General features: G+C 39.3%; 1 protein-coding gene and 1 long non-coding RNA gene across 6 annotated transcripts in view; one reads left to right on the top strand and one right to left on the bottom strand.

The window, feature by feature from the left end:
- Positions 1–4,904, top strand: part of dachb (dachshund b) — a 133,596-nt gene extending 128,692 nt beyond the window's left edge. For all 5 annotated transcript variants that reach the window (XM_042400662.1, XM_042400661.1, XM_042400659.1 and 2 more), the window contains exon 14: positions 3,487–4,904. In XM_042400662.1, the coding sequence (XP_042256596.1) occupies positions 3,487–3,524 (38 nt within the window). In that variant the 3' untranslated portion in view covers positions 3,525–4,904. The remainder of the gene's footprint in view (positions 1–3,486) is intronic.
- Positions 1–21,443, bottom strand: part of LOC121888990 — a 37,103-nt gene that overhangs the window by 7,804 nt on the left and 7,856 nt on the right. The window lies entirely within an intron of this gene.

The following is a 21,443-nucleotide window of genomic DNA, read 5'->3' as shown; positions in this document are numbered from 1 at the left end:
GCACCGGGCCAAACCTGCTGCCTAAAGGAGAGAATAAAAAAAAAAAGAAAAGAGAGGACAGGAGAGGACAGAGAGAAGAATGGGTCGGGATAAAAATAATATTAGAGTAACAGATAGAGGACAGGAGGGAGCAGAGCGGAGGTGAGGAGAAGGAGGAGGAGGAGGAGGAGGAGGAGGAGGGGATGCATGTAGAATAGAGGGATGAAAGAGGAGGAGAGGAGGGGGTCTGAGTGGATGGAGGAGTGATAAAAATAGGGAAGGGCAGGAGATGAGAGGGATGAAAAGGAGGGAAGGCAGGGAATTTGAAGGAGGAAACGAGGGGCGAGCGCAAGATGAAAGAGAAAATTTAAGAAAGTTTTTTTTTTTTTTATATTCCAACACGGCGAACCTGTTTCATATTTTAAAAAAAACAAAAAGGTGATGAATAGAGGACAAAACGAGAGGGTAAGATGATGACAAAGAACAGGAGAGGATAAGTAAAAAAAAAAAAAAAAGTAGTAGAGGGCAAGAGAAAGAGAGGAATGCAGGATGGAAAGAGGGAGGGAGGGCAGGTTTATGGTTGCTGTTATGCAGAAATGTAAACACTTTGCAACGTTCGCAGAAAACAATGACACCGCAGGGAGAGGAAGGTGTGCATGTGTGTGTGTGTGTGTGTGTGTTGTTTCTGTGTGTGTGCACGTGCCGCTGTGTGGGTGGGTGCAGCAACAGCACTACGGGGAGCGGAAGGAGAACGACGGAGGTGAAATGAGAGGAAAAAAAAAGAGAGAGAGAGAGAGGGAGGGAGAGCAGACTGTAGCAAAAAAAAATAAAAAAAATTAGGAGATATAAGATTTCTATTATAAAACGGATGCTGCGTTAAAAGGGGGAGAGAGAGAGAGAGAGCAAGATGCCGACACTTTGAGATAAAAAAACACTACGTCCTTGCTTTTTATAATCGTGGTGAAAGTGAGAAGTTCCTGTGCGAAAATGCAAGCTCGTTAGATCCGAGGAAACTGTTTGAGATGTAGTTCAAGTTCAGAGAAGAAGACGGTGATTCCTTACGAGGAGAACGATTAGTCGATTAACGGATTAGTCAATCAACAAAAAACAAACATTTAATCTGCTTTTATTATTCGTTTCAGTGATCTCTCAAGCGTGAAAGTATCTTCTGCTTTCAGCTTTTCAGCCTCGAGGATTTGCTGCTGTCTGATTCTAGACTGAATATCTTTTGGGTTTTTGTTACTGTTGGTCAGACAGACATCACATCACTTTGAGCTCCGGCCTATAAAACATTAGAATATAATGAAAAACTCTCCTCAAAAGTTTCCCAAACAATTAATTGAGAAAATAAATGTTAGTTGCAGAGATTTCAGGGTCAAAACAAACTCGTATCAAAGCTTTATATAGCTGTGTTCTCATCTCAGGTTGGTTAGGTTTAGGTAAAAAGACGACGATCTTGGTCAAAATACTACAACTGTTGGTGGGAAACAGCTGTGAATTCTCTCACGTCAAACTTATATAGTTTGTGTGCTCAACCCTCCACCCCTGACCTGCTCCACTAAAGTTAAAGACCCACTGAATGTGTTGTGAGGAAGACAAATCTTTCTCTACAGGACGCAAGTGAATTACCTTTCAGAAGCCTTGTGAGATAGCAGCCGACACAAGATCGACCAGGTCGAAAGTTGAAAAGGTAGTGGTTTTCTAAAAACTGACAAAGGAGAAATGACTTGACCTGTTGTGGATTCATGTCTGTGGAGAAGAATATTACCATTGTAGTTTCTGGGACCCTACTTCTGTATGTCCCTTATCCTGAAGATTACAGATACACACGAAAAATTAAGTGCTGACTATAATGCGCAGCCCTCCGGGTAGCATTCATTGATCAAAAATTACATTAGTTGCCAACTTGATTGTGCTGCAAATTTTCTCTGAATCATTCAATGAAAGACTCAAAAAAATTGCAAAAATGTTCTTGTTAAAAATAGAGCTGGATCAATCAATCGGCCGCACCAATATATCATCCAGTATTAGCTTAGTGCAGATATGTTAATGTTGGTGTATATCTCGACCGATGAGTTAGTCCACAAGAGAGCAGCATCATTAAAATAAGTATAGGCCAAATACAAATGCTAGCAAAACTAATGACATGAGCCTCTGCTGTACTTTGTGTTTAGTGCTAATGCTAATTAGCAAATGTTAACAAGCTAAACTAAGATGACGGTGGTAAAAATTATACCAGCTAAAATGTTAGCATGTTAACACTGTCGATGTTAGCATGTTGATGTTAGTATTTAGCTTAACTACCACTGAGCTACAGCCTCACAGAGCTGCTAGCGTGGCTGTATATACACTTTCATGTAGTACACTGAGTACACTATGTACGTTCTGGCGTAGTGCCTGAATTTCTACAGGGTAGTGTCGTCTCAAATCAAACACAGCCATTGTGCACTTACCGGAGATGACGATCACAAATTAGCATTAGCTAGCCTTAGCATTTGCGTTATCGTTCACGCTACCAAATCATTACAGACTGCTAAATTAACCCAAAAAACATACTGATGGCTTATATCCGACAACAGTATAGTGGTGCTTAGTGCTAAAAAACACATGTATAACTTACATTTGTATAATGTGGTGATGGTCACCGTAGTTACAACGTACCCGGCCGCCATTTCCAGTTTGAAAAGTGGTCCCTCCCCTTCTGCTACGTAGCCAAGATGGCGACCATTGAGCGCGAGAAGTGTCCATAGTTCCATACAACTTTTTGACCACTTTTTGATTCACAGTGCACTGCATTTTCCCATACTTCTCAGTGTGAACGCACTTATGCACTGAAAATGTTAAGTGTAAGTACAGAAGTGAAGCGATTTGAGACACAGCATTAGTCTTCAACTGTAAAATATCTCATTTTGTTAATATCTTGGTCACATTTCTAAAAAAGAAAAATTAAAAATTGAGGGCAGCCTTATCAGAAAAGTTTGTTTATATTTAAAAACAAACACCAGAAACAGGTTGAAGTTGACACAACTATAATGGGAATCACATCTCAACATACTAATAAGAATAATAAAGGTATCTCGTCTTAACAAGTGTAACCACGGAGACAGGCAGCTGTCAATCACAAGCACTTTTCATTTACACCTTCACTGTCTAACCAGGCAAATAAATGGAAACACCTGTATGTGTGGACCATGTTTGTGCAGGAAAACCCTTGAAACTCTTAAATATCAATATCAATATCAGCCTCAAGAATCCAGTTTTGTTCAGGCTATAATTAAAAACATTTAAAGATTGCTGGGAATAATATCTCCGGTGACCCTTTTTACATAATGATCCAAGGTTGGCATTAAAATTTAGTTTATCAATAATAGTGCAGATGTACTTATTAGTGCCCTCGGAGCAATCTGTGCTGCAGAAAGATTACAAATCACTCACAAAGGCTAGTTTACAGTTGCTTTGTTTATTTACTGATTCCTTTATGTTTGTTTTTCTTATCTTTTTACCCAGAATCCCGGGCGTTTCTGAAGACCCCCATGATGTTCTAGAGAGAGGGAGACTCCGCCTCCAGAAACCCCGCCCCTTCTCCACCTTTCCCCCCTTCCTCCTCCTCCTCCTCCTCCTCCTCCTGCACAGAAGAACTCCACCAGCCCGTTTCCGCAGCAACCACAGCTTCCTCGGCTGCCTGGATCACCATGGCGATGACCTCCCCAGGCGGGATACTGTCTTTGCTAACAACGCAACCTTTTTTTTGGCGTTGCTATGAAACAATGAGACTACTAAGAGACACGCCCCCTGACTCGGACTCACCGGGGGTCGTATCTCTCTCTCTCTCTCTCTCTCTCTCTCTCTCTATCTATCTTTTCTTCTCTCTTTCTTCCTCTTTTTAGAAACTTCACTCCATTCATTCCTCCTTTTCTCTCCCTGCACCGTGACTTTTTTCTCATCCCTCGTTTTGTTTCAAAACTGAAAAAAATAAAAATTAAATGAGCAAAAAGGGGGCGAGGAAAATTTACCACGAAGCAAACGGACCGGACCGGACCGGACCGGACCGGACCGACGTCAACAGGAACTCTCGGTTGGACATCGTTTGGGAAAAGTGAACAGCAGGGATCCGTTTGATTGGACGATTCAGACTTTTTTAAAAAAAAAATGGTCCAATGACAGGATGCGATCCACGATGAATGATTCTGATTGGTGCTGACAGAACAAGAACGGTTTCATGAAGAGACTAAAAAAAAAAATTTAAAAAAAAATGTTATTTACGTTCTGTAAAGGGAAAAAAAAAAAAAAAAAAAGTTCGACCCCCCTCTGGATGTGACGCGACTACAGGCTGTCGACACACTCTGATTGGACGGTAATCAACTAATCGGAGGAGCTCAGGACTGGAGGAGGAGGGGGTTCAGCTTATGAAAAAAAAAAAAAGAAGTGTAAAGAAAACTATTGGGAAGGAAAAAAAATGAGAAAACGACTTGGGAGGCTATTTCTGTCTCTCATGTTTCATTCATTTTTGTTTTCCGTACAGGGACTGAAAAGAATGCATGGGAAAACTTTTCTTATGTTGTCATTTGGCTTATTTTATCCTCCGTACACTCCTTACCTCTGACTCTCTCTCTTCTTCCCTCTCTTATAATCTTTTCTTCCTCTTTTTTCGGTTAATTCCTCCCCCCTTTATTTTTCACTATTTTCTATAAAACAGCTCCTCTTCCTCTTATACGTTCTCACTCTTCTTTTCTCCTGTCCCTTCTACATCTCTTCTTCTTCTTCTTCTCTTCATTTTCTGTCCTTTTCTTCTTCCTGTCTCTGTAAGGAGGCATTACTCTGAAAATGTTGGATGCAGCTTTTCAATGTATGAAGTGTTTTCTATCACCCTTAAAAAAACAAAAAAAAAACAAAAAAAAAAAAACAACCCTGTGAAATCTGTTTCTCAAAACGATGCAAAAGTTTAAAAAAAAAAAAAAAAAAAACACACAAAAAAAAAAACAACAAGCCCTTTTTTTATTACGATGGAGTGATTTTTAGACACGATATTATATCCTAAAAAAAAAGGTACGTTGAATTCTCTTCCTCAACTTTGGACCTTTTCACCTTTTGACCCCCGTTCCCGTGACCAGGAAGTAGTAGTCAAGTCTCTGGTGTTTGTTAGATTAAAGATGAGAAGCGCTTGATTTGTTCTGGTTGCCCCCGGTGCGAAATTTAAAAATATACATATATATATATATATTCCTTTTTTTTGTTGGATTTCACAACTTATTCCTGATTGTCACTCTTACATCATAGGTGTAGAAACCAAGCGCTCCTCAGCTACATCAAAAAAACACCAGGAACTTTTTATTCCCCCGATTTTCTGACCTACTAAAGAGTGCAGACTGTTGTGTTGCAGATTTGTTTATTCCACTGCGTGTTTATTTGTTTGTTTATTTGTTGATTACTATTTGAAATGTGTACGGGAGGGATGATGGGGGGGAAGGGCCGGGTGTTGGGGTAAGGGGAGGGGGAGGGGAGGTGGTGGGGAGGTGGGTTTAAAGGGATATTCCGTGTAGATAGAAACAACATTCAGCGTTTTCTTGTTTTTTTTTTTGTTTATTTTGTTTTTTTTTCCTCCTGATGATCTCTCAGTCTGTCACTGTTCTCTGGGTTTGAGCTGACTGCAAATATACAGTATTATAACGACTGCTGTCTGGTGATGTTTTACACACACACACACACACTTTTAAAGCTCCTTCACACTGTGATTTTTGGTAATCTTTGGCCAAAACGGTGGTCCTAAATGGCACCGTGAGCCTCGTCTACTGACAGCAGATTTGGAGTTTTGATGACACCCTGAAGCAAAACTGTGACAGTTGCTGAAATTTTAAGACCAATTTCTCACAATGTGACTGCTGCTACGACTCAAACATCTACAAACACACCGATCACAGTACGACATCATCGCTACATGACAGAATACTTTGGCTGCGACACAACAAAACAAAACGACGGCGGTGAAACAACAAAGAAAGTTTGTGTGACTTTGCTGCGTTTTCAAAGCATCAGATGACGTGATGACACGTCTCTGCTTTCATATGTTGTTTTTTTCTATTTATTTTGTAGCTCAACATGCGTTCAGTGCAAAATCTGACGGCCACAAACTGATATTGTTCAGTCTGACACAGTGTGACATGCAGTTAACTGACATGATCGTTGTTGCAAAGTTTAAAGACGCCTTTTAGACACACGAAGAAGAACCCAAATGGCACATGTGGTCATTCTGTCTCTACTGTTGATTAATAGCAATCAATAAATAAATAAACAATCATTTAAGTTAGTATTTTTACATTTTGGGAGAAATTCCATTTTTTCCTTTGAACTTAAACCGACTTCAAATTAGGTGATTTTTTAACTTTAGGGCTGCAACAAATGATTATTTTCATTATCAATTAAACTCTTGATTATTTTCTCGATTAATCAATTAGTTGTTTGGTCCATAAAATGGCAGAAAATGGTGAAAAGTGTTGATAAAACATTGTTTTGTCCAAACAAACAGTCCATGAACCAGAGATATTCTGTATAGCGCCATAAAGGACAAAAAAATGTTCACGTTTAAAAAGCTGAAATTTTAGCATTAAAAAAAACACTCAATGATTAATCGATTGTCAAAATAGTTGGCGATTAATTTTCTGTTAATTGACTAATTGTCGCAGCTCTAAAACCATTTTCTTAACTCCCATACTTAATTATTTAATACATTTTATTGATTCCTTTTCTAATTTTTATTAAATTAAGACAAAGGCGTTAGCATCTTTTTAATTATTCTCACGTCGTGCGTTTTTGCTTGAAGAAAAATTAGACAATCTTGGTGAAAATTGGTGTAAATGTTCGTCATGCGTTCACCTCAACGTCCTTCGGTTGAAACAGGAAGCGTACAATAGCATGACACGTTTCGGCTCGATCGTGTATTAATCCGCCGCTGAAAATAGTCCCAAACAAACACACAGTTTATTCCTGTTTAAGTTATGTTTGCTTACAGTATCCAGCTGTTGTGATTCTTTTTTTTTTTTTAAAGATTTTTATCGTTTCTGGACTTTTTTATGCAATTCGTTGCAGCAGCCTTATTCTTTAATACATCACTTGTCACCAAACTGATAAAATTAAGGTTTGTCAGTTGATTCCACGTCTTTCTATAATGTAAAATCATATTTCTGGGATTGTAACTCACATATATATATATATATATATGCACACTGTGGTATTTTAGCAACTACAGACAGACAGTCACTTTGGTATTCTGGTGATGTATTTCACAGACACTCATACACTCTTACACACACACACACAGAAGCCTGAGAGTAAACACACACACGTCGTCTATGTTCCATTTAGACTGTATATTTACTCTGCATTACGAGGTTAATGAGGTGAAGCCTTTCCCTCCCTCTCTCTGTCTCTCTCTAATGGATCTCTACCTCTCTCGCCCGCTCTCTCCTCTCATGCTTCAGTGTTTGATTCTCTCTCTCTCTCTCTCTCACCTCTGTCACTCTCCCTTTTCTCTCTCTTCTTCTGTGTTTTCCCTCCTCTCTGTATCACAATCATTCCCACCGTCACTCTTTTGATCTCCGCTTTCCATTCCTCTGTCTTCTGTCCCCTCTCTCTCTCTCTCTCTCTTTCTCTCTCTCTCTCTCTCTCCATCTCTCTCCGTTTACCAAATAGCTGATGTCACTTTTTCCATTTCCCCCTAATGGAGGCAGAAACACAGAGCGATGGACGGTGAGGAAAAACAGTCAAGAGATGAAGAAGGATGGATAGAATGCGAAGGAGGCAACGAGGAAGGATGAAAAGGTGACAGCGCGGGGGGGAAAAAAAAGAGATTGAAGGATCCGAGAGGACGATGTGGGAGAAAATGAAGGAAAGAAAGGAGGAGGAAAGAAAAAAAAAAAGAAGAAGAGAGGAAGATGGTGCAAGGAGAGGGGGAGAGAAAGAGGTGTAGCATGATGAAATGATGTGCGGTGAAAGATGGAAGATAAGAGAGAGAGAAGGGCAAAGGATGATGGGTAATGAAAAGACAGAAAGTGAGAAACATGCTTGGGACAAACAGTGACCCATCATAAAAAACAAAAAGCTTTATTATTGATTTTTAAAGGGATATTCCACCAAAAAAAACATCTTATTGGTCAATCTAAGCTTGTTTTAAATGTGTAAAACAGCTCAGACGGAGCAATAAATACAAACTTGTCGTGTTAATTGTAGCCTGACAAGGTTACGCTGGTGCATCCAGTCTGTGTGTGTTGTTACTGTTATTTAAAAATGGACATATTGTGCTTTTTGTGCCTTAGTGTTTGTATTTTGGATCAGATTTCAGCTGGAACATGGACGGATATATCTGAGAAGTTGACATTTTGAGTAAATAATGAGAAAAAAAAGCAGTGAAATCCTGCTGCTATAGTTTGTTTCATGGTTTTTTTCACGTAGCCGAGCTCATCAGAAGTCTGCAGCTTCCTGAAGCTGACCAATCAGAGCAGAGTGGGCTCATCTTAAAGAGACAGGAGCTAAAACGGCCTGTTACAAATAGAGGCTGAACCGAGGGGCTGCATAAAGAGCCAGTATAAGATAAATAAGGAGTTTTTAAATGTAAATCATGCAAAGATATTCCAGTAGAGCCCCAGATTATAAATATAGACTTGATAATGTGCATGATATGACACTTCTAACATGTCGCAAGTCTGAACTGAATGTTGTCACATTTCTTAAAGGCTGCAGCAGCAGCACATGCAAACAGGAAGAGATGATGTGCGTGTAATGTACAGTAACCACATTACTGTGCGTTGAACAGATCCAGTGATGGAATAATTCTTGAATTAACCGCTAATATGAAATCTGCTCTGATCAGATTAGTGATAACTGTAACTGAAAGAGGAGTAGAAGAAGAAAGAAAACAATGAAAGACGGGTGAGAGAGAACAGAAAAGAGGAATAAAAAGACCAAGATAAAAGAGGAATAAAACGACAGGAGGATGAAGAAGGATAGAGTGAGGAAGGATGAAAAGGAAGAGGAGGAAACTAAAATGTGATGAACAGTGAAAAACAAAAACATGAAAGGATGAAGAGAGAAAATAAAAAAGGAAGAAACAAAAAAAAAAAAATAAAGAGAAAACGGGTGAGTAAAATGATGGAGGGAAGGAAGGAGGAAGGAAAGAGAAGAGAACAGAGACATTCCCAGACAGAGCAGCCAGGCTGTTAAACACACACACACACACACACACACACACACACACACACACACACACACACACACACACACACACACACACACACCTCTCGCTCCATCATTAGTCTTCATTAGAGTCTTTATGAGGAAAATTAGAAAGGGAGTTTCCTCCCAAACTGAGCCCTGGGGTCCAACCTGCCAGTGTGTGTGTGTGTGTGTGTGTGTGTGTGTGTGTGTGTGTGTGTAATTGTAGATAATTTCTACATGGGGTTCAATAGATGAAGGAAGGAAGGATACAGTGACTGTGTGTGTGTGTGGATGGAAGTTGTGGTCTAGAGTATCATAGTTGCACAAACAACAATCACGGTCAGTGTTGAGCCGTAACATGTGACAGTGATGTAATGACTTTACAATATGAAATTCAGCAGTTACATTACTGAACGTGTGAATCTTACAATTTGATTTAGATTCTTGGGGTCCGACTTGATTAAGAAGTTGAATGAATAGAAAAGTTGGAACTATTTTCAGCCTCATACTCCAGTAAACTGTGTGTTAAACCAGTCACTGGTGTCTTTAATCCACTGAAATACAATATGAAACATAACTGGCAGTTAAATGATCTTGATGAAGGTCGCTGTCAGCAGAGAAAAGTGTGTGAATATAAAAAAAGTTAACTGCATTCATAAATTAATTCATTTGAAAGCATCTTACAGTGTTTAAAGACGATGAAATGAGATTATAATTTACTGACCAACATCACTGGTTAAATGTCTTTTATAAAAATAGAAGTCGGTGTGTTTGTTCTGGAGTAAGAAGAGGAAGAGGAGGAGGAGGAGGAAGGTACCGCTCTGTTGTTATGAACAGTAAATGCTAGTGTCCAGCAGTAAAGAGCTTCTCTGCTGCACCGTTAGCATCGTGGAAAGATGTCGCTGTCCATGACGCTGAGCTAAATGAGGTGAAACAGACTGGGCGTTAGCGTTGGACGATGTTCTGCATTGTCAGATCGTCACACTGAGATTGGCGATACCTGATGCTAGAGTGGGGTGTGGCGATGGCATCGGCTATATCATCAATACACGAACGTATTGTCAATCGGCCATGTCTACTGTACGCTGAGTTGGTTTAAGATGTTTAAGTGTTGTAGTGTGTGCAGGTCAGTCGGTCCCGTTTGTTATTGCTGCTCCGCTCCGCTAACATCAGTCTCTCAGTGATGGGATATCAAGTGTTCACGATATACTTCACATTCGTCTCGCCGTGGTTATTATTTACCCAAACGTTTGCCTTGTTTGAAGATGAACTAGAAGATAACTGTAGACTGTCCGGGTGTTATTAACTGTCCTGCCTGCTTATTAAACCACAAACATCTCATTGTCTGTTTCTACATGTGTTAAATACAAGAGATGCAGCGTGTGGGTGGAGGATTTAAAGTTGAATACATGACGTTTAGCCACTAGATGTCGCACTATAGCACCAGAATCTCAGACTAAAACAAATGTGCGCATCATTTACACAATAAAGTTGGAAAAAAAACAAAAAAGAAAGCTTTAGAAACTCAGATCAAACTGTCGAACTAGGCAGTGCTGATCAAATATGGATCAAGATTCTGTTACTACATCGCTTATTCATCACCTCAAATGTTTTCAGAAACATATCGTAGTTTAGAAAATTAAAAAATTTGTCATGCACAGAGGGACTCATATGCACTGACATACACAAGCAGCCAGACCGGCTACCAAAACAAAGAACAGAGAAGCTCAGATAACAACAAACACACACACACACACACAGAGGGAGTGTGACTTCATTCTCTGCTCAGGACGTCATTACTCCGCTATATACCTTTACATAGCAAACAGTTGTTTGCTGAATGTCGTCTATTGAAACTTTAACGGCATCTATAACGGAGCTGATGGCCGAGTAACAAAAGTAAAGTAACGTGTTACTTTTGCTGCTTTGTAACTAGTTATGTGTATAATTGATAAAGTAAATTGCCCAACATTAACCACGATGATGAAAATAAAAATATACACCATTGAAACTGAAATAAGAAAATCTGTTTGAGCCACCAGCATCAACAGTTATATGTTATCACTGCCTGTACAGTATGATGCTGTAGTGTGTAATCAACACTGCATATCTTCTGCTGCTATATAAATATGAATATTAGATCTGACTCGGTATCAGCAGATATCCAATATTTAAGGACTCGGATCAAGATCGTCCCTGATATACAGTAATATGATACTGACAGGAGCTGCTCTACATGACACTTTTACATTTGAAATATCAGAGTCTTTTCTGATATAACTTCTACTTGAGTATAATTTTGAATGCAGGACTTTTAATCATAATAGAGTATTTTTACATGGTGTTATTGCTGTTTTTACTTAAATAAATGAGCAAAAAAAAGAGGAGCTGCAGTAAATTTTTTGCTAAAACATCCACAGAAACTTATCAAACCAGTCCTGCATTGATCTGTATGTTCCAAACAATCATAGATTCAGCAGTAAACTGCTAAATATAATACTTGTAGTGGAGTTTTGAAGCGACGAGGAGGCGACGGTGTGACATGAAAGCCGTGTTTTCGAGTGTTTGGAACATAGTGAACATACAGTGCAGTCAGACAGAAGACTGTTCTCTGCTCTCAGGGACTCGCAGACCTTCAAAAATCCTGCTGCCTGCTGGACCTTATGTTGTCCATGTAACTGAGGAATCACACTGATGATCTGGTCGTGTGAATCAGATGGTGCAGCACTGACGCAGCCTGCTTCTGACAGACCGGACCCCCCTGTTTGGAGGGTTTGAGGCCTCATAAACATGCATCGCTGTATTTTCCACCAGAGAACAAGAACGCGTTTTCCTCCACTAAACGGATGAAAAAGGTGACACAGGATGAAGAGAGCAAAGTAGACAGACTGTGAGTGAGTGTGTTCATGCGTTTGTCTTACCGTGTGTGTGTGTTTTTGTGTGTGTTTTAGTGTGCAGATATCATGCGCATTTGTTTGTGTAACCGTGAATGTGTGTGTTTGTGTGTGTGTGTGTGTGTGTGTGTCCTGTCCCCTTGGTGCTGACAGCTTCTCATTATCCACAGACAGCTGGAAGAGGTCATCAGTACCCCGTCACACACACACACACACACACACACACACACACACACACACACACACACACACACACACACACACACACACACACTCAGACACATGCACTATACTTGTGAGGACCCTCAGTGACATAACATAACCTTAACCTAAACCCATTTCTTTTCAAAAAAAATTTTTCAAAAATATCCTTACATGTCCTCACTTTCAACAAATGTCCTCACTTTCCAAAGCATCCTATAAGTGCAGACGTTATTGGAAAAACACAAAAAAAAGTCCTTACAGTAGATTTTAAAAAAAAGTCCTTATGATTCCAAAAGTATCCTCACTTAAGTCTGTCAGTGCAGACGTTTGTGCTCACTTACAAAAGACGGTCCTTAGATTCCCAAAATTGTCCTCACTTTCAAAAGTTCCTCACTTTAGAAAAAAATCCTCATATTCCAAAAATGCAAAAGATCCTATAAGTGCAGACATTATTGAAAAACATAAAGATGTCCTCACAAGTCTTCACTTTAAAACTCTTCACTTTCCAAAAGGTCACTTTTCAAAATAAAATATACTCACTTAAGTCTGTAAGTGCAAACAATTGTGAAAAACACTGTCCTCTATGCAAAATATGTCTTCACCTTTAAAAAATCTCTTCTTTCAAAACTGTCCTCACTATCTAAAATGTCAAAAAAATGTCCTCAAGATTCCCAAAAACGTCCTCACTTTCAAAAGTTCCTCACTTTAGAAAAAAGTCCTCATATTCCAAAATACGTCGTCACCTTCCTAAATGTCCTGACTTCTTTTAAAACTGTTCTCACTTTCCAGAATGTTAAAAGTGTCCTTCACTTACAAAGGATCCTATATTGAAAAACATAAAAATGTCGTCATGTCCTCATTTTAAAACAAGTCTTCACCTTCCAAAATAAGTCTTTGCTTTCCACAAAGTGACTTTTCAAAAATGTCCTCATTTTCAAAATAAAATATCCTCACTTAAGTAAGTCTGTAAGTGCAAACAATAGTGAAAAACACTGTCCTCTATGCAAAATATGTCTTCACCTTTCAAAAATCACTTCTTTCAAAACTGTCCTCACTTTCCAAAGTCAAAAAAAAAATGTCCACAAGATTCCCAAAATAGTCCTCACTTTCAAAATAAATGATCCTCATTTACTATAAGTGTCAGTACATTCGTCTACACTTACAAAAGACGGACCTTCGATTCCAAAAATGCTCTCACTTTAATCAGATGTCCTTATTTATCAAAAAAATACGCTGACTTTTAAAAATGTCTTCGCTGAACAGCGGACAGTTTGCAGATACATTCACTGTAAATGTATCTTCATTATATTGATAAGAAAAACAGAAAGTGGTTGAGCTGACAGACAAAAAACTAACATCGTTTTGTTACTATAATCTACTTCTCTCTGTCTCTATGATGGATACGCATCTGTTCAGAGTGTTGCTTCATTTATTTATAATAAACGCTACACAAGATGCAGTTAAACAGATGAACAGCGGGGGCAGCGGTGAGCAGCAGACTCTGAACGAACCACGACTACAACGGCGGAAGATTTTGATGAGAAGTAATGTCTTCCAGTGTTTACATCGTGCAAAATCACAAGTTCTAAGAGAAGATATTGTGGTGCCGACGGGGGACGATGCGGCTCCGATCTGCCCCCTAGTGGTTGCGTTGTTGTGTGTTTTTAATCCTCCAGGTACACACAGAGTAAACAAGTATGTCAACAGTGCTTGTCTGCATGTACACGCTGGTAGAAAGCAAGTATACTCAGAGCCTAACTAGGATTGAGTGGCTGAGTTGGTCATCTCGGAAATATTTACTTTACATGCTCACTGAGCGGGATAATAAGTGTGTGTATGTGTGTGTGTGTGTGTGTGTGCGTGTGTGTGTGTGTGTGTGTGCACGTCCACCTACTGAACTGGTGAAACAATAAACACCACCCTGTTCTCTTTTCTCTCATCTCTCACACTCATTTGCTTTGTCCTTCTCTCTCTCTTTCAGTTTCACCCACACAAACATATACATACATAACAAAAATACATACACACACACACACACACACACATATATCCCTTCATCTCTTTCACAAACACACACTCAACACACACAATAAACACTTGTCATTGGTCGGCATCAGTCGTTTATTCTTGCCAGAGCGAGGGATTTGTTTTTGTTCTTCCTGTCATTCGCCCATTTGACTTGATGGATGGTGGGTGGTGACGCAAAACACCTGCCCCACACACACACACACACACACACACACACACACACACTAAAACATAACATACAATTAGTGAAGTTCCTGCATATGTAAATAAAAGAAATAAATAAAAACACAGCAAAAAAACATATACGGCAACATTTAAACGTCACATGTACAAACATGTTTACACACAAAAAAGGAACAGACACACAAACAAACAAACAAAAAGGTTTCCATCACTCATTCCTCAACACTAACCTAATCTCAAACTAATTTCTTGGAAGAAGGAAAGGCAGCAGAATCTGCTCGTTTTCTAAATTTCCCTTTTTTTTCCTATTCCTGTGAGGATCAAATGAAGAACTACAAACACACACACACAAACACACAAACACACACATCATCAGATTCCTTATGCCATGGTTGAATTCCTATGTGGCCCGCAGTGTAAACACCAGTTTATCTCCATAGAGGACAAATGGACAGCAGCGGCAGCACAGAAAACATGAGGAGCAAAGGTTCAAATCCCTCTAAGAACTGGGAAATACGAGCACCGGTCTCCTCGATAACAACCAACCAAGTAGCCTTTGAGCAAATAAGCAAGCGGCAGGTGGAGAAAGTGGAGCATTTAGCAGCTGAGGGGCCAGATATTTCCCACAGGGGTTTAGTAGAGATCCAACAAAAGAGCTGGCGTGTTCAACTCACAGTCTTTAGAGTGTAATGGGTGCAGACCCTCCCAAAAAAGAATCACAAAAATAACAAATGGAGTTGTCTGCAGTCACAAATAAGTGTATATCAGTTTTTAAATGATGCACAGCAGCAAATAAACAGATTATATCTCCTCAGATGGCTTAAATCGTCTTAAATTTTCTACTTTTTCTTTATAATAATGTTTATTTGATGATATCTGTTTGGATTATTTGTATCAACTGGCTGTAATCACCTCAGAAAGGGGCTGAAACGTTTTTTTTGCTGTTTTTTTGCTGCTGTGCATCATTTAAAGAAGAGATATACACTTATTTGTGAGTGCGGATGACTTAATTTTTTATTTTTGTTAGTAGAGATCAAACCAGAGGTAAAAGGAAAGTGACTACTGGTGCCAGGTGGACACTAACATGTCAGCCATAACAAATGTATCAACCAATGACACGGTGACGACGACAGCTTTGTTTTAATGCTTTTCTGACTACTAGAAGCCTAAAAATCAATTCATTTTCATTCATTCATTATCAATTAATGTGCTGATTATTGTCTTTACTCACTGATTACTCATTTCTATTCAACCTTAAAGCTGCAACCAACAATTTTCCTTTATCAAATCCATCTGTTGATTATTCACGCCATTACTCAATGACTCAATTACTTTAGTTTAGTCTATAAAATGTCTGAAAACGGTTTAAAAATGTCGATCATCGTTTCCCAAAGCCAAAGGTGACGTCCTCAAATGTTTTCTTTTGTCCCGACCAACAGTCAGTCAGTCAGAACTATTTTCTACTTTACTGCTATTAAAACTATTTTACTGCAGAACATGTAAACAGGCCTGATACGAAGAGCAGGGAAACACAGCAGCTGCAGAGCTGAGAGTGATAAGAAGAAAAGTTGTTTCCCAGTCAGACCAGTAGTCCACAGCATACATGTTTGCTTCTTTATGTTCAGCCTCAGTAAAACAGAACTGAATATATTCTAGTCAATACTTTACTTGTACTGTAAATTAAGCTGCTACAAACTAGGAAGCAGGAAATGGTACTTAACTACATTAAAAGTTGGATTAGGGGGTTAGGGTTTGACCCTAACCCCCTAATCCAAACTCTAACCCTAACCCTACCCAAACCCCCTAACCCTAACCCCTAACCCTAATCCTACCCTAACCCCTAAACCTAATCCTACCCTAACCCCTAAACCTAATCCTACCCTAACTCTAACTCTAACCCTAACCCTAACCCCTAACCATACCCTAACCCTAATCCTACCCTAACCCCTAACCCAAACCCCCTAACCCTAACTCTAACCCTAACCCCTAACCCTAATCCTACCCAAACCCCCTAACCTCTAACCCTAACCCCTAAACCTAATCCTACCCTAACCCCTAACTCTAACCCTAACCCCTAACCATACCCTAACCCTAATCCTACCCTAACCCCTAACCCAAACCCCCTAACCCTACCCTAACCCTACCCTAACCCAAACCCCCTAACCCTAACCTAACCCCTAACCCTACCCTAACCCCTTAACTCTAACCCTAACGCTACCCTAACCCAAACTCCCTAACCCTAACCTAACCCCTAACCCTAACTCTAACGCCCTAACCCTAATCCCTAACCCAAACCCAAACCCTAACCCCCTAACCTCAACCCACTAACCCTAACCCCCTAACCCTAATCCCCCAACCCTAACCCCTAACCCCATTTGACCCAAATGTTCTCAACCCATTCAAACTGAGCCCACAGTCCACAATTGGACCGTGACCTACCAGTTGGGAACCACTTTTCTAGAACATGTATAATACCGCTGACATGCCTCACTTATGCTGATAATAATATATAAATAATATGGCGCACCAAGCCGAGACGTGTAAACGGACTGAAAACCAGAACAGTCTGGAGTTAATGCAGCTTCAAGTACAACGTCAACGCAGTTTTCTATCAATTTAAAATGTTCAAGTGCAATTAAACAATTCTAGAGATAAATAGATTATAATAAATAATCATAATGACAAATAAATGATGAACATGATCATTTTAAACCAGCACAGAAAGAGAAAAAGAAAGAAACCAACTAACACTGACGTAAACACGGACCACAGGATGTGAATGTCATCAACCAAAATGTCGGGACAACTATTTCTGTCAGTTGCGATTTTGGGGGTGGGAATGTATATGAGTGTGTGTGTGTGTGTGTGTGGCCCGTATCATGGGAATAAAATGAGAAAGCCACACACACATTCTCACACAGACAGACATAGTAATGATGAAACTGGACTCTTCAGATTGATACCAAATTAGAAACGTTTTTTGTTTTTTTTTTGTCTTTCTCTCTTTACCCCAAACAGACCAAGTAGAGCTTGGCAGGCGGGATGAACACTTGACGGGAGAGAAGAGAGAGAGAGAGAGAGAGAGAGAGGGGCAAAAAAAAGAGGGAGAGGCAGAGAGAAAGAGAGGGGGAACGTGAGAAAGAAAGAGAAAGGATGGATGGAGGAATTAAAATAACTGTAAAAGTGGAATGAGTGCGGGTGATGTGGAAATGAATCCATGGAGACTCTCTGAATGTGTGTGTGTGTGTGTTGTTTTAGCTGGGCGGCCTTGGATTTCTTGTTGACCTTTATAAAGATAGCAGCTGGTCGTCTCTTGCAGTTTAAAGTTTGGTTTGTGTTCTGGTTTCACCACAACAATCTGAAAAGCAGATGGAGGGAGAAGGAGAGAGAGAGAGAGAGAGAGAGAGAGAGCGACGCTCCGCCGTTCATCGACCCCTCTGGACGAGGAGGAAGTGGGATGGGAGACAGAACTAGTTCAACTAAACTAAGAGAAACCAATTTGGCAAATATTTATTTTTTTTGTTCAGTTGAGTCTTTCATCTAAAATAAAGCTTCGACTGAGGAAGAAAGAGAAAAGTAAACTGTGAGTTTGGCTGAGCTGCGTTCTTTCAGCTTTCATGCCAAGAAAAAACACTTTGAATTTAGTTGAAAGGAAGAGTTTTCACACAAAGTTAAGAGCCGCTACACTTTGGACAAAAATCTCCTTGCACATGGCCAATAGTCTCATTATTCCCTCCATCAAGTGGCTACAATAATTTTTATACAATCAATTTTTACCATCAATTTTCTCCTGGAAAAGGCAGAGAACTTCTGCTGCAATGACTCAACTTAAAAGTCTAATACGGTAGATTTTTCTTTGCTGGACTTGTATATATAAACTTAAAACTACCTTAAGAGTATTTTATGTTTTATAGTATTAGGCATGGCCCTCCTTTAAGGACACAAGAGTGAACTGCATGTTAATGTGCTGGCGTTAAGTGGAAGTAAAGCAATTTATGCTTCATTAATAACTCAAACTCATGCACCGTTTTACTTTTCTTACACTATTTTGTACCATCACAATAGCTAAAATAAGCAATTCATTGGAGACAAGTATTTAAATAAATACACAGAACAATTATTAACTCTAACACACACACAAAAAGTCGTCTAACTTTCATTCAAAGTAGCAGCAGTGAGTCTCGCAAAATTCAAAAAGAAGCCAAGAATAGTAACGTCAGCACTACATGTGTCAGTCATCACCTGCTCTGCTTGAAGCGAGCTAATCTTTGTCATACAGTACTCATGTGAGTAATATAGTTTCAGCTTGTAATGGCAATTTGTTTGTTAATATTATAAAATCCAAGGAGACTTAGGTGCAGGTGAGATCTTTTATTAATGTGGGACTCTGGGCGTTGGGCTGTGGCTATTTCCTGGAAGCATTAGGTACCAGTGAAGGCCAGAAAAAAAGTAGACACATTTGTAAAAAAACAAACAAAAAGAAAAATTGACGGCCTGTATTAAAGTGTCTATATCTGTTATTTATTATCTCAAAGTGGATTTAGTGTAACAGTAAGTTACTCTTTAAAAGCTTTAGAGATGCAATACCACAAGTGGCCACTAGGTGCTTGATACTCATACTTTCAAGGAACTGATGCATGTTTTTTTATGTTTTTCCCAAAGCGGCAACAACCATAGCTTAAAATTGAAGCCAATGCAGAAGAACCCTAAGGTGCAACACCACTGATAGTTGCTAGTTGCTAGCTCCAAAGAAAATGCTAGCTCCAATTGACGCTCATTTAAAAAGCATCAACTTCTCTCATGAAATACTAAGTCAGTACATTTTTTCAATGAGTTATTATGGTCTCAGTCACCAAATTCAGACCCTCTAATAAGCGTGCTGGTGGTCATTTTGGAAATTATTGCTCCGTTAATAAGATTAGAAGACTTATAGTAGCTTTGATGTCTGCTGTGTGGACGATGATTGACAGCTGTGATTGACAGTTGGCTCACCTGTTGCTTTCCTCGGCTCCAGGACTCACACTGACTCGTACTACGGTTGCAATATTTCACTAAGTTTTTAACGTTAATTGATTATGATACTTGCTGCGTTAGTTATGTGCAGCGCTCGGTGTTCCAAGTAAGCTAGCGTTAGCTTTGGTCCGAGGTAGCATGTTTCCAGAGCGTAAAAGGCAACACCCCACAATCCTTATGTGGAAGGTCCTGGCTCCAAATGGAAAAGATGGCGCCGACTGTACGTAAGCAGCAACTCTGGGCTTCAAACTGGCACCAATGCAAACCAATAAGTAACTTCACACCTCGCTACTTCCATCTTTATGTACAATCAATGGTTTTTCCCTCATTCTAAGATTGGGGGACCAGAAACACCAATTAAAAGATAAGTGACAAGTGAATTTCTGACAGATAATGAGAATCAGTGGCTGTTAACAGCTGTGCAAATATATAAAATATTAAAAATATTGCCTGTAATTGTATTTTTTTTTTGTAGATTTCCAACTTTCTGCTGAATGTTTGAATTATGAGGCTGCAGCCAATGATTATTTCCACTGCTGATTTATCTGTTAGTTGTTGAGCCAATAAAATGTCAATAAATCATGAAAAAAGCTTGTTTTGTTTTGACCAACAGTCCAAAACCTCCCAAAAATAGATTTTATATTTCTGTACATACTCTGATATTGCCTTTTAATTTCATCATTGCTTCACATTATTATTAGAGTCTTATCTCTACTGTTGTGCTGTTTACTGTCATTTGAGCACATCGTTGCTCAACTCTGCTTATTTTAAAATGTTCTCTATAAATAAACTTGACATTTTGAGAAGCTGGACTCTGAACTTTTGGCATTTTTTTAAACTTTCGTTAAATGACTCAACAGTTTAATCGATTATTAACATAGTTGATTATTATTTTTTTAGTTGATCAGTTTATCAATTAAACTCGTTACAGCATTAACACCTTTTCTTCTAACTTAGATTAAGGTTGCTTCTTCATGACGGAGCTGTGTACTTGTTTCAGGAGTTTTTCCCGTGTTGGAACGGAGGGTCAGAGGATGTTGTACAGACCGTAAAGCCCCCCTGAGGCAAATTTGTGATTTGTGATATCAGGCTGTACAAATAAAACTGACTTGACTACAACAGAAACAGATGTTTAAATGATGCAAAAAATAGCAAACATACCCAACAATTTGAAGAGGTTTAAGGAAAGGAATGATGGATGATGGAGAGACAAACAGAGAGAGATGGAGGAAAGTGTGATATGCTGTCCTCAGGTCTGCTTTACTATCATTTAACAGCCTAAACGTGCAAAGGTCAGCTGTTATTAATGGCAGGCCCTGAGGAGTGTGTGAGAGTGTGTGTGTGTATGTGTGTATGCAAATGTGTGTGTGTGTGTGAGAGACAGACAGTGAGTGTGAAGGTTTGCATGTCACACCTTTCTGCTCTAAATGCCATGTAGCCCGCCATTAGTGTCGTTGCTATATCGTCCCCACGGGGCTCGAAGCTCAGGGTGCGTTTGGATATTTGACCTGACGCTCCCTTTGCTGCCTCCGTCTAAAACATGAGGATGTTTTATTTTTTTCCCCCGTTAAAAGAGATAAAATCTGTTCGGGAGGAGCCGCCATGTACTTTTCCACAAATTCTAGAGTTTCTCATCCAGTTTTTTTCTAGATTTTCAGAGATGTTTCACTCTGATAAAAGCTTTTAATCATGAATCTTATTAATAAAAACAGCAGGAAAAATCTGCTGCATTTGGTTTATGGTCAATTTCTAATTCACTTTACCAAAATAAAAGCTGCAACAACTATTTTGATAATAGATGTTTACATTACCTGGTTTTAGCTTCTCAAATGTGATGATTTAATACTTTACTTTGTCATATATGAAAGTAAACTGTAGAGCTGCAGTGATTAGACCATTAATGATAATAATTATGAGTCAATTGTTAAAAAATTA

Source organism: Thunnus maccoyii, chromosome 22 (assembly GCF_910596095.1).
Source record: "Thunnus maccoyii chromosome 22, fThuMac1.1, whole genome shotgun sequence".
In the NCBI taxonomy this organism is placed as follows: Eukaryota; Metazoa; Chordata; class Actinopteri; order Scombriformes; family Scombridae; genus Thunnus; species Thunnus maccoyii.
This window is presented reverse-complemented; position numbering and strand designations above follow the sequence as displayed.